This window comes from Anomaloglossus baeobatrachus, chromosome 11 (genome assembly GCF_048569485.1).
Source record: "Anomaloglossus baeobatrachus isolate aAnoBae1 chromosome 11, aAnoBae1.hap1, whole genome shotgun sequence".
Classification (NCBI taxonomy): domain Eukaryota; kingdom Metazoa; phylum Chordata; class Amphibia; order Anura; family Aromobatidae; genus Anomaloglossus; species Anomaloglossus baeobatrachus.
The window spans coordinates 180,319,987-180,334,329 of NC_134363.1; the positions used below are offsets into that span (position 1 = coordinate 180,319,987).

Sequence of the window (14,343 nt, forward strand, 5' to 3'; positions counted from 1 at the left end):
GTGGCAGGTGAGCCGGGGAGCGGGACAGGAGACCCGGGAAGGGGAGCCGAGGACCCGGGGAGCGTGACAGGTGGACTAAGACTGTGCTCTTATTGGGTGGCATTCCAATCCGCATAGCTAATTCTCCTGTATAATTCTCTTCAGAGTAAGGTAGACAGAGAGGCTGAGATAATTTACATTAAATTAGCCATACACACCCTCAGACAATGAAAGGCTCCGATGAGTCCGGAAGAAAACAATGACTTAACACGAGTTATCACACAAAAGGGACCAATGTCTGGCCACATTAAGAACATTAACCCCTGACAGACAATGAACAGGGCTGTGTCTTCACACCCACCACAACAAATGCTGGTCCACCTATCAAAATCAATTCCATGAAAAAGGTGGGTTCAAAACTCAGACTTAGTGCAGGGGCAGACGGATGTTTTGTTCCGAGTGCGATCCAACAAAACATCAGATATGAACGTTCATGGGGTATGAATACTTTGTCAAGGCACACCATATGATCTTGTAATGGAAAAATTATCCCTTTTTGACCAGGCCTGAAAGGACCTTTAAGAAAACTTTTTTTTTACTTTCAGCTCTCAAAATTTCACTAACCAGAGCTTCATTATTTTTTTTCAATGACGAAGCTGTATAAGGCTTTTTTATATTTTGTATACACTGTATCATTTTTTTAAGTCTTTTTAATGTACATATAAGATCATTCTGTAATTTATATAATTACACTCAGCAACACACAAAAAAATAACCACAGATCAGTAATTAGAGGGATGAGAACAATTTTGGCTGTGTCTTGCATTAAGGGGTTAAATAAACAAAATTTGCTGATTGTGTATGTTCTGGATTACTGTTAACAGACAGTCCGTCCTCCTGATCCTCGTGTTGTTATTATTTGCCATTATATTAAACAGCAAATTTTGATCGTTATCATAAGGAGTCAGAAGATTTCTGGAGGTGGATTCACATGTTTATAATACAAGGGCATCTCAATAAATTAGAATATTATCAAAAAATGAATTTATTTCAGTAGTTCAATACAAAAAGAGTAAAACATATATTATATAGAGTCACTCATTACACACAGAGGGATCTATTTCATGTGTTTATCATATATTATATAGAGTCATTACACACAGAGGGATCTATTTCACGTGTTTATTTCTGTTAATGCTGATGATTATGGCTTACAGCCAATGAAAACCCAAAAGTCCTTATCTCTGAAAATTAGAATAATTAACAGAAAACACCTGCAGAGGCTTCCTAAGCATTAAAAATGGTTGCTTAAGGCCGCTTTACACGTTACGATATCGCTAATGCGATGTTGTTGGGGTCACGGAATTTGTGACCCACATCCGGCCGTATTAGCGATGTCGTTGTGTGTGACACCTATGAGCGATTTTGAATCGTCGCAAAAACATTCAAAATCGCTCATCGGTGACATGGGGGTCCATGCTCAAATATCGCTGCTGCAGCGTGTACGATGTAGTTCGTCGCTCCTGCGGCAGCACATATCGCTCCGTGTGACACCGCAGGAACGAGGAACCTCACCTTACCTGCCGCCGCCCGCAATGCGGAAGGAAGAAGGTGGGCTTGATGTTACATCCCGCTCATCTCCGTCCCTCCGCTTTGATTGGGCGGCCACTTAGTGGCGTCGCTGTGACGCCGCACGGACCGCCCCCTTAGAAAGGAGGCGGTTCGCCGGTCACAGCGACGTCGCAGAGCAGGTAAGTAGTGTGACGGGTCCGGGCGATGTTGTGCGCTACGGGCAGCGATTTGCCCATGTCGCACAACCGATGGGGGTGGGTACCCACGCTAGCGATATCGGTACTGATATCGCAGCATGTAAAGTGACCTTTAGTCTGGTTCAGTAGGCTTCCCAATTATTTGGAAGACTGCTGACTTGACAGATGTCCAGAAGGCAGTCATTGGCACACTCCACAAGGAGGGTAAGCTACAAAAGGACTTTGCTAAAGAAGCTGACTCTTCATAGAGTGCTATATCCAAGCATATTAATGGAAAGTTGAGTGGAAGGAAAAATTGTGGTAGAAAAAGATGCACAAGTACTTGGGTACTCTAGTACCCGAGTATAATGAAAGTCAATGGGAAACTCAAGCATTCCGGAAAATACTTGCATTCCCATTGACTTCCTTTATACTTAGTACATGAATCACGCCCATTCTAGCATCCAATTGCTCATTACAAGAGCCCCACACCAGTGCATGGTAATGCTCCTCATCATTAGTTATGAGTACCGAGCACCCGAGCATGGTAGTGCTCGCTCATCACTAGTTACAAGTATTGAGCACCCGAGCATGGTAGTGCCCACTCATCACTAGTTATGAGTACTGAGCATCCGAGCATGGTCGTCAGCACTCTGACAGCGGAAGCTCCGGGGCATCAGTCACGATGGTTAACCGATACACATCCTGTACCGGTGAACTACAAGAACCATGAGGCCGGCGATGGAACGGAAGGTAAGGTGAGCATAATATGTGTGTGTGCATGTGTTTGTGTGGGTTGGTGCATGTGTGGAATGGCACAGTAGGGGACCAGGATGGGACATTGAACAAGTTGTGGAACAAATTGTCGGAGCTTGCATTATTTCCTATGGGAAATTTTGCCTTGCTAGATGAGTAACTTGGTTTACAAGCACACCCCCATAACGGATTGTTCTCGTAAACCAAGGTTGCACTGTAGAGCATGCAGGAGGTAATGTTACCCTTAACAGGCTGGTGTGGCTGTAAGGAGGTCAATGAAAGGTTGGGGATGGAGGCAAGGTGACCCAACGCGGGTCACCACGCTCGGTGGCTTCATCAGGGGTGAGTATCATACACAAAGTGAGGCACTCATATCCCCCATTTAATCATAGGGAGAAATCACATACCGGTGTTGAGACGTGTGGCCACGGGGAGGGAGTCCGGAAGTATGCGTCAATGTTGCTATGAGAACCAAGGATGCTAGTTATAAGATAAGTGCGGCCGCAGGCCATGACACATGACTGGGGAGGAAAAAGCCAGAAGTGGGCATTAACACTGCGTCAGAATTGTCATGGAAGCTAGGAACGCTGGAGGCATAAGGAGCACATGAGTACAGGCTAATGTAAAATCACATGACCATGAAGGGGAAGGCCAGAAGTAGCCATCACTGATAGAGAAAAAGCTAAGAATATACAAAGCTTTATACGTGCACAGTTGTTGCCATAGAGCTGTAATCACACCGGATCTGCCTAAAGGCCCCGTTACACGCAACAACGTATCTAACGATATATCGCCGGGGTCACGGATTCCGTGACGCACATCCGGCATCGTTAGCGATGTCGTTACGTGTGACACCAACGAGCGTCCGTTAACGATGGAAAATACTCACCAAATCGTCCATCATTGACATGTCGTTCATTTTCAAAAAATCGTTGATTGTTGAGGACGCAGGTTGTTCGGCGTTCCCAAGACACCACACATCGCTACGTGTGACACCTGGAGAATGACGAACTACAGCTTACCTGCGGCCGCCGGCAATGTGGAAAGAAGGAGGTGGGCGGGATGTTACGGCCGCTCATCTCCGCTCCTCCGCTTCTATTGGGCGGCCACTTAGTGACGCCGCTTTGACGCCGCATGAACTGCCCCCTTAGAAAGGAGGCGGTTCGCCGGCCACAGCGACGTTACTAGGCAGGTAAGTCCGTGTGACGGCTCCTAACGATATTGTGCGCTATGGGCAGCGATTGCCCGTGACGCACAAACGACGGGGGTGGGTACGCTCGCTAGCCCCCTTTAGGCTTGTACACAGATACTACACAGCCAGTATCTAATAGCGATCACAGACATCACAAAATGCTATAGTATAGGGGTCAAAAGGGAAGGCTCTGGATAAATTAAATGCATGCATTGTGAATTGTTTGACTACAATCCTACAAAATCCCTAACATTTTGTAGGTATAACTAGAAGAATTGATGCTGTTTTGAGGATGAATGTCGCTCACACCCAATATTGATGGGATTTACATTTCTCCTTTATTCATTCACTTTGCATTTTGATAATTGATAAAAAGTAAACTATAAACACGTCTATTTTTAAAGCTTTTTGTAACATTTGCTAAAAATGAAAAATAATGTGGAACTCAACTTTAACAGTAAAATATATTTGTTTAAAGATCGTTTATTCTCCATGTCCCCATGAGATACACAAATGTAATAAAACATGAAAGGATAATATGGATATTATTAACCCCTTCTTGATGGAGGACATACATGTGTGTCTTCTAACTGGTGCAGATGTATGGAGTGGGCTCAGGAGCTAAAGGCCCCGTCACATGCAGCGATATAGCTAGCGAGCATACCCACCCCCCTCGTTTGTGCGTCACGGGCAAATCCCTGCCCGTAGCGCACAGTATCGTTCGGAGCCATCACACGGACTTACCTGCCTACCGATGTCGCTGTGGCCGGCGAACCGCCTCCTTTCTAAGGGGGGCAGTTCATGAGGCATCACAGTGGCATCACTAAACGGCCGCCCAATAGAAGCGGAGGGGCGGAGATGAGCGGCCGTAACATCCCGCCCACCTCCTTCCTTCCTCATTGCCGGCGGCCGCAGGTAAGCTGTAGTTCGTCGTTCCCGCAGTGTCACACGTAGCGATGTGTGCTGCCTCAGGAACAACGAACAACCTGCGACCTCAACAATCAACAATTTTTTTAAAATGAGCGACGTGTCAACGATGGATGATTTGGTGAGTATTTTCCATCGTTAATGGTCATCCGTTGGTGTCACACGCAACGACGTCGCTAGCGATGCCGGATGTGCGTCACGGAATCCGTGACCCCGGCGATATATCGTTAGATATGTCGTTGCGTGTGACGCGGCCTTAAGACTGCTCCGTGTACTGTGGTGGCAGCCAGCTGTATTATACAGCCAGCATCTGCCCCTAACAACAATGAACAAAGCTATGACTGGCCTCTGAGCTTCATTACATATAAATTTCCTATATACCACAATACTAATGTTTGTAGTCAAAACAATGAAACAATCGCAGGTCTAAAAAATAAAATGAAAAAAATACAATTTTTTAAAAAATTTGAATTTAAAAAAAGTTTGCATTTTCCAATCTTAACAATTCAAAAATTAAGGTAATTAAAAAAAAATGTTTTTTTGGTACCATAACATCTGTAAAAGTCCTATCTTTGTAATCTATACAATGGAAACTAACCCATAAAATTTAAAAAAAAAATGGATAAAATTAATTAAACCCAATATAACTTGACTTTTTTTTTTTAGAAAGCCAGATTTTCTGTTTATAAACCAATGTACCTCCATAAACATGTAATAAAAAGCAATAATGGTGTTGTAAATAGCCCAAAATGGTATCAATAAAAATGACAGATCATCATGCAAAAAACAAGCTTTTACATTGGTGTGACTTGATTGTAAAATTTGTTTCTTGCAGTATCTATCGAGTGAACAGAGAAACTCCAAGCAAATGTCGTCTTTGGTGGGATTTGAGCCCAGGTCCCCGGCCCTGCATGGCAGAAATGCTAACTGTAATGTTAAGAAGAAGATCTTGTTTTTTTCTAATGTTCGTTTTCCAATTTACAAAATTTGCTTATATAAAGATCATTCTTCATGTAAAATTTATGAAAACCCACGTTCCCATGACTGCCTCGTGAACACAAGATCTATTGATGTCGTTAGTAATATTAATATACTGATTCCTCCTGATATAAAGACCATGTAGAGGTCGTCCCTCCGGCTGCCATACAGGGTGAGACGATGGACCCCTGCACCCATAAGCTCTATCATGATGAAGGCTTTGATGTCAGACAATGGTTGGAGCAATATTTTTCGGATAAATCTGCTTTGGTCTTTGGAGAAGATTTCATGTTATTTCCCATTGAATGTTTTGCAAAAACTTTCTCGGAGGGTAAGAATCGCTTTATTTTTTTATACTTTTATTATTGAACAATTATTATAAGATCCTATATTGCCTGGAATAGTACTCCGTATTTGGTAAGCATTATCCGAATACGAATAGTTATTATTTTCCCATCACTACTCATCTCTCTTCAGCCCATGCTATTCCGGTCTCCTCTTATTCTATTCACCATCTAGTCTTTAATTAGAGCTTGGTGTTGAGTGGGGTCCATTATTGTGGTGGTGGTGTCCCCATGGGATGGCATTACCTGAAGCCATGGGGACTTTGCCCTGCAACATGGGTGTCAAGGGGCACCCAGTTTTCTTCACCTGCTGATGCAGTATCGTCTTGGTGCTGGCTGTGAACGTTTCAAAGAGGTGACGTGAGGTAAGCTGGCCAGCGCTTGCGCAAAACGGTGGAGACGGCGATGAAAGCGCGAGCACGAGATTATGGGTGGGTACTTGTTGATGAAAATCTCAGCGCCGCCCATAATCTCGCGCATGCGCCGTGCCACTCTCGCGGGACTGTGCAATGTGCACAGTGTGACCGCCGGTGACGTGTTGCGCATGCGCAAGATTATGGGCGTCGCTGAGATTTTCCTCATCAAGTACCCGCCCATAATCTCGTGCTCGCGCTTTCACCGCCACCTCCACCGTTTTGTGCAAGCGCTGGCCAGCTTACCTCACGTCACCTTTTTGAAATTGCGCGATGGGGGACGGCCTAAAGCAACAGGAGGCAGACTAACGGACACCAGAGTATACCATTATCAAGATCTGAATACAAAAAGGTACCACTTTATAAAGTCTTTATTTTGGTCAGAAAAGGGGCACATAAACAACAGGAACCTTGCTAAAATGCAGCCCAGGAGCTGCAGAGGGGGAATCTTTTAGGTTTAGTGCAAAATTTCTGATGACAGGTTCCCTTTAATTATTAAAATTAGGTTTCTTAGATTTAACACTAAAGGGCGCTTTACACGCTGCGACATCGCTAGTGATGTCGCTAGCGATCGCACCGGCCCCCGTCATTTGTGTGTCACGGGCAAATCGCTGCCCGTGGCGAACAATATCTCTAGGACGCATAAAACGGACTTACCTTCCTAGTGACGTCACTGTGGGTGGCGAACAACCCCTTTTTTAAGTGGGCGGTTCGTGCAGTGTCACAGCGGCGTCAATCAGCGGGCCACCAATAGAAGCAGAGGGGCGGAGAGCAGCCGCATTCCTGTCACTCCCACCTCATTACCGGAAGACGCAGGGACGCTGTTGCTCGTCGTTCCTGGGGTGTCACATGTAGCGATGTGTGCTGCCTCAGGAATGATGAACAATCTGCATCCCAAGCGAGCAACGATATTTGGGAAATGAATGATGTGTCAACAATCAACGATTTGGTGAGTATTTGTGATCGTTAGCGGACGCTCGTAGGTGTCACACGCAACGACGTCGCTAACGAGGCCAGATGTGCGCCATGAATTCCGTGACCCCAGCGATATCTCATTAGCGATGTCGTTGCGTGTAAAGGGGCCTTAAGAGTTTCACCAAGATGTGGCAGAGGCTTCATCCATCCAGATTACAATGATAACTTAGGACCTCGTTTTTAGTTTTGTAATTTTCTGCCTAGCTGGAATAGACCAATTATGAGTTTTGGATGCGTGGTCTATGATTTTTTTCAACATAGCCTGTTCTAGTCTGTATATTGCTCATATCCGGCCACTGCAAGAGCAGATTGGTGAAGATGTTAGGTGTCAGAAAGGATAGATGATCAATATGTGAGTCACATCTCTGTTAATATCTGAGCTATTTTAATATTTGGATATTCTTCTGCAGGTCATATTAAAGGAGACGTCTTGATTGACCTCAGTTTTGGTCCAATGGTTCACCATTTATTTGCAGCCTGTGAGTATTTCATGCACATTATAATGATGAAAATCAGTGACCAATCCATCATGGAGCTAAAGAGATGGGTGGACGAACGTACGGGAGCCTTTGACTGGGGCCGTGCTGCAAAACTTCATGTGGCCATAGAAGGAGAGAGGTGAGGTATTCAATCAAAAACCAGAAATTATAGATTATTTTTTTATTAGACACCTTCCACCATTACGTACAAATGATACAATCTATAAACTCTATACCACCATTCAATACGATTAAGACAATAACAAATTTATATTATATATTTTTTAAGTTTGGCTAATTTGGCATCCCACCATAAAAATGTGTACCCCAATGAGGGCAGTCCCTAATCTAATATTAAAACCTCATCAAGGGGCAGAGAAAGACCGGGACACTACTGTACGGGCATCCCGCCAGGGAAAGATGCATAAATGAAACATCCCACTGATGGCAAGAGGACCAAACCCATGTTTGTGCATAGCACAAGAAAACAAGGAAAACCAAAAACATGAGCAGGAGTATAAGTTGGTTCAAATGCCCTGCATAGGAGCATGTTCCCATTTTACCCATTTAACAGGCATAACCTAAGATAGAAGTAAAATAAGCATATACCTTGTAGTAAAAAATAAGTAAAAATACTCATAAAACTTTATTGATAATTTTAAGTGCAAAAACACACTTAAAGGGAACCTGTCACCAGATTTGGGGCCTATAAGCTGCGGCCACCACCACTGGACTCTTATATACAGGATTCTAACATGCTGTATATAAGAGCCCAGACCGCTGTGTAGAACATAAAAAACACTCAATAACATTACAAATAAGAGATTCAACTTTTCTCCTGAGAGTTTTTATATTACTACAGTCCCAGAAAAGATACTTTAAGTGTCCATTAAAACCACAATCTCTCTAACGGAGGGCAGAGTGAAGTGAGGAAATTTTGTGTATTCCTTGAGGGGTGCGGTACCATCTTGGCAGCAATTTGTATTATGTTTGGTTTAGAGTAGTGAAACGCCCACGGGGTCTCTGGGTTCACCACGCGTCACTGGGCCGGTGATGTTTGGGGTTGTCACGGCAGCCTGGCCCAGTTCTGTGACCCCGTCTGTGTCACTAAAGAGGATGGAGGGGTTGGGGATGATAGAAGTAGTTGTCTCGTGACGCCACCTGTGGTATGCGGCTATGAGAGGAGCCGCCGCTGCGGAAGGTCTCTCTCTTCTGGGGCAGATGGTAACGCAGCTTTAATGTTGCAGCTCTCCACAGGTAGAGTTAGGCCCCAGGGCGGATGAGAGTAGTAATCTCTCTTAGCGCAACGTTGGGGTGCAGGACTGAGGACACCGTTGGTAACTGGTTGACACAGGGGCTATAGTTTCTTTACCTTTACTTCCCAATGATGATTACAAGCCCGGGAGTCTGTTCCAGAGATGCTGGGTGTCCGGTAAGCCTGGAAGCAATGAGGGAGATTCGCCCTGCCCGGTGGGTTTGAGGCTTTCCTTAATGCGTTTATTGGGTGAGTCTCTGTGGCCTGGAGCTCGACAGTGACCTTTCTTCGTAATTGTCATTTATCCTGTCCGTTGTAGCGGGCAGCGTGAGCCGGAGTGGGTGCCACCTGGTTAACTGTGGCCACGGGCTCTATCTTGCTACTTTGCATCTGGCAAACTTTTGGTGGGGTAGGGGACTTGGAATTTCCTGCCCTCCAGGTTTCACTGATAGGGCATTAGCACCTACCAATCGATGACCCCGATGTCCTGTTCGATGTGGTGGTCCTGGAAAAGCTAGCTCCACAGTTCTCTAGCAGCAACCATGTCCCTTACTCAGCTCTACTTGTCTGAGCCTCCAACCCCTCCTCCAGGTCACTATGTACAAGGAAACTCCCTTCAAAACAGGTCCTGTGCTCCCCCTACTGGCCAGGAGTTGGAAAGTGTGAGAAACCCCCCTCCTTGCCTCCAGACATAACATCATCCCCCCCCTCCAGTGGAGAGGGTAGCACTACTGTGGCTCCCGGACACTGGGGTGCCACATTAGCACAGAGGTTTGACGTATATTAGATTTTCAGGGCCTTTTCACAGTCTTCCAATAAATAGTTTATTTTGAAATCTTTCTCCCAGTTGATAAGTTTAGTAGTTTTGATCAGATCCAACTCATTGTTGTAATAGTTATCTAGGATCTGGTCCTCCAGGTAGAACAATTGTTGGGCTCCCTGAGAAGAGTAGAGATCAATGTGGGAATAAGATTTTCCTGAAAAAGTCTTTTTTCTTCTTAAATTTAGTGAGATATCTCTTAATTTCAGGATATGGGACAAAGTCGATATCATCTAATTTTAATTTCTCTTGAAGATAATAAAAGGGAGAAAGATTCTTATCTTCATCTAAAAATAAGTCTGAGACAAGTTTGATACCATTTTTCTTCCATGTTTTTAGAATTAAATGAGATATGATTATTTTCACTTCAGTATCCTTTTCGAAGCCAATACGGGTGGATTTTAATGACTTGAACAGAGATTTCCAGGCATGTATTGACGCAACCATTTTCGGTGACTTTGGGAAATCAGCATTTTAGTTCCTTCTTTCTCCCAGTATTATCTTAAGGCTGGACTCACACGAGCGTATGGTATCCGATGAGAGAGCATCAGATTTGATATGCTAATGACCCCCGGCTCAGGCTCTGCTGTGAGCGTGAGCAGAGTGTCATGCGACCGTGACCCGATCTTGCAATTGGGTCACAACCGTGAAGCTGAGGGCGGGCTCTGCGGAGGAGAGGGACGGGTTAATCCCTACATCTCCTCCATGATCAGCCTTTGCGTATATTGCACTGCACTGGGATAACATCGAGTGCAGTCTGATGTATCTCTCGTACCCATTCACTTGAATGGGTGCGAGGGATACGGATCTCGTAGAAAATCGTAACATGATGCCGCTTTTCTCGCATCCAAATTCTGGATGCGAGAAAAGCTGACCAACTGCTCTCCCTCATTGACTAACATAGGTTCGAGTGCAATGCGAGATTTTCTCGCATAGCACTCGTCCGATTTCAACGCTCGTGTGACCGTACCCGTAGGGAAAGATGTCAAGAGAACTTCATACACGTGAAATAACTATCTTGACCCAGTTCGCCCAAATTTTCTCTAATGTGTATGAAGGTCTTTCGTATACGAGTCTTGGTCAAATTTAGGACTTTTGACCAGTTCTATAAGCCGGTAATTTTGAGCTAACTACTGAGTTTTCATATCGCATTATTAATGTTCACAGTATAAAAAAATAACTTTCTTCAACTTTTCCATTTCTTCTAGTCACTTGTTAGAGAAAAAAGAACAAAACGTGCGGTCGGCTCTTTACCATGTTGTGAAATGTGACGTCGAGAAAGAAAATATGATGGATCCGATCGTCTTACCACCAGCGAATTGTGTCATTAGTTTTTGGCTCCTAGATGCTATCAGCAAAGATCAAGATGATTACATGAGATATCTCAGGAAGTTCTCAAAGTTGTTAAAACCTCGAGGACACATTATATTAGTTGGGGATTTGGATGGAACATATTACACAGTTGGAAAACACAAATATCATATTTTCACATATGATGAGAACTTTGTAAGGAAAACTCTGACTGAGGAAGGTTTTATCATTGACAGCTACAAAACTAAAAAGAGAATAATAAGGGATGACCAATGTGACTATAGCGCCCTCTTTTACATTGTAGCTCACAAAGGGAAGTAGATCTAGGTAGAAACCTCGATATTAAGAGCTAAAAGTTTATATGTAAAGATTTAAAATGTAATATTATAACAAATCCAGGGCTTCAGCTATGTTATTTTTATTTTTCAATTATATAAAGAATAATTCTTTTTTGCTTCAATAGGGTCTAGCGTGAAAAGAGTATTTTACAAAAGATCCATGAGGTATATTTTTTAGCACTATGCTTTTGAAATCTGCAAATTATGCTACTATAATAAAGAAAATGTCTATTTTTAAAATTCATTTGTTTTTTGCAAAGTAAATGCTTTATGTAATAACTTTACCAGTCACTCCTTTTCTGTCACTTCCCGCGTCTCTTTGTCAGTCTCTGTCTCCAGCAATGACATTTCAACAACGAAAGCTATAAATGAGAAAAAATTGCGAGAGCTGAGACAGAGCATGCTGCGATTTCACCGAGAGCACGAGTCGTGCCGTTAAAAATTTAGCAAGAGGACACGGCCTCATAGCTTAACACTGGTGCGAGTGTGATCTGATTTTTTTATCGGATCGCACTCGCACATAGAAATCGCAAGTGGACAAGAGCCCTTACAGGCATGTCTGAGGTTAATTAGTACATGTCAGAAGACCGGCGGTCGCACTGTACATCACAGCGTGTGCTAGGACCATGACAAATGAATGTCTGGATTTGGCCTCAGAGAGGACACAATTAGTAATCTAGCATGATATTACATGTTGACACCCTGTTTCTAAAGAATAGAGTTCATTTAATATACTGTATGTGGACCCTAATAGCACACTATATATGATAGTATTTCTAGAGCTAAAATGGTATAATTGGTGTCAGGCTGCCACCAGGGGGAGCTGGAGCCCTGCAGGGAGAGACACTACACGGAGCTGAATAAGCAATGCGGTAAACTCACAGCGTGTGCTGGTGCAGTGTCTCGTAGCATCAGCCGGAAAGCAGAAGCCGCAAGGTATCATAGTATCATAGTCATAGTATCATAGTTTTTAAGGTTGAAGGGAGACTCTAAGTCCATCTAGTTCAACCCGTAGCCTAACATGTTGATCCAGAGGAAGGCAAAAAAAAACTCCAATGTGACAAACAAGTTCCAATGGGGAAAATATTTCCTTCCTGACTCCACATCCGGCAATCAGACTAGTTCCCTGGATCAATACCCTGTCATAAAATCTAATATACATAACTGGTAATATTAAATTTTTCAAGAAAGGCGTCCAGGCTCTGCTTAAATGTTAGTAGTGAATCACTCATTACAACATCATGTGGCAGAGAGTTCCATAGTCTCACTGCTCGTACAGTAAAGAATCCTTGTCTGTGATTATGATTAAACCTTCTTTCCTCAAGACGTAGCGGATGCCCCCGTGTTCCAGTCGCAGGCCTAGGTGTAAAAAGATCTTTGGAAAGGTCTCTGTACTGTCCCCTCATATATTTATACATTGTGATTAGATCCCCCCTAAGCCTTTGTTTTTCCAAACTAAATAACCCCAAGTTTAATAACCTGTCTTGGTATTGCAGCCCCCCCATTCCTCTAATAATCTTGGTGGCTCTTCTCTGCACCCTCTCCAGTTCAGCTATGTCCTTCTTATATATCGGTGACCAGAATTGTACACAGTATATAAGTGCGGTCGCACTAGTGACTTGTACAGGGGTAGAACTATATTTTTTTCATGAACACTTATACCTCTTTTAATACATCCCATTATTTTATTAGCCCTGGCAGCAGCTGCCTGACACTGTCCACTAAAGTGAAGTTTACCATCCACCCATACACCCAAGTCTTTTTCTGTGTCTGTTTTACCCAGTGTTCTACAATTAAGTACATAATCATAAATGTTATTTCCTCTACCCAAGTGCATGACCTTACATTTATCTACATTAAACTTCAATTGCCACTTCTCAGCCCAATCCTCCAATTTACATAAATCTCCCTGTAATATAAAATTATCCTCCTCTGTATTGATTACCCTGCAGAGTTTAGTATCATCTGCAAATATTGAAATTCTACTCCGCATGCCCCATAATTAATGGGTCTACTGAGTACATTCTACTCTGCATGCCCCATAAATTCTACTCCGCATAAATTCTACTCCACATGCCATGCATGGGGTGTGAGGGGGATGGTCGGGCAGGCCGGGTCATACACAGTACACAGTATGGGGAGACGTCGACGTCGTTGTGTGTGAAATGTACGAATGACTGCTAACGATCAAAATTACTCACCTAATCGTTCATCGTTGACACGTCGTTCTAATCCCAAATATCGTTGCTGTTGCAGGACGCAGGTTGTTCGTCGTTCCTGAGGCAGCACACATCGCTACATGTGACACCCCTGGAACGAGGAACATCACCTTACCTGCGTCCTTTGGCAATGAGGTGGGCGTTACTTTCTTTCGGCTGCTTCTCCGCCCCTCCGCTTCTATTGGACGGCAGCCGTGTGACGTCACTGTGACGCCGTACGAACCGCCCCCTTAGAAAGGAGGCGGTTTGCCGGCCACAGCGACATCGCTAGGCAGGTAAGTCCATGTGACGGGTCCGAGCGATGTTGTGCGCCACGGGCAGCGATTTGCCCATGACGCGACAACCGACGGGGGAGGGTGCTTTCACCAGTGACATCGTAAAGCAGCCTTAAGAGTTCTATATATTACTAGATATGTTTCACAATTTGTAAGCCTCTGGGATGTCATAAGTGTAGCACTTGTAATTTAAAGGGCATATGTCAGTAGAATCAACTACCGGAAACCATCTACATGGTCATGCAGGTCACAGAAAACTGAAACAAATGATACCTTTATATCTATTTTTCGATTAATGGTTTCAGAGAAATCCACGATTTTGAAATATGTAAAT

General features: G+C 43.9%; 1 protein-coding gene across 1 annotated transcript; it reads left to right on the top strand.

Moving 5' to 3' along the window:
* Positions 1-5,760: 5,760 nt before the first annotated feature.
* LOC142255912 (nicotinamide N-methyltransferase-like) lies at positions 5,761-11,737 on the top strand. Its single transcript, XM_075327357.1, has 3 exons — positions 5,761-5,911; positions 7,723-7,930; positions 11,075-11,737. Exons 1-3 carry the CDS (start codon positions 5,761-5,763, stop codon positions 11,496-11,498), a joined length of 783 nt encoding a protein of 260 aa, XP_075183472.1. The 3' UTR covers positions 11,499-11,737.
* Positions 11,738-14,343: the final 2,606 nt, after the last annotated feature.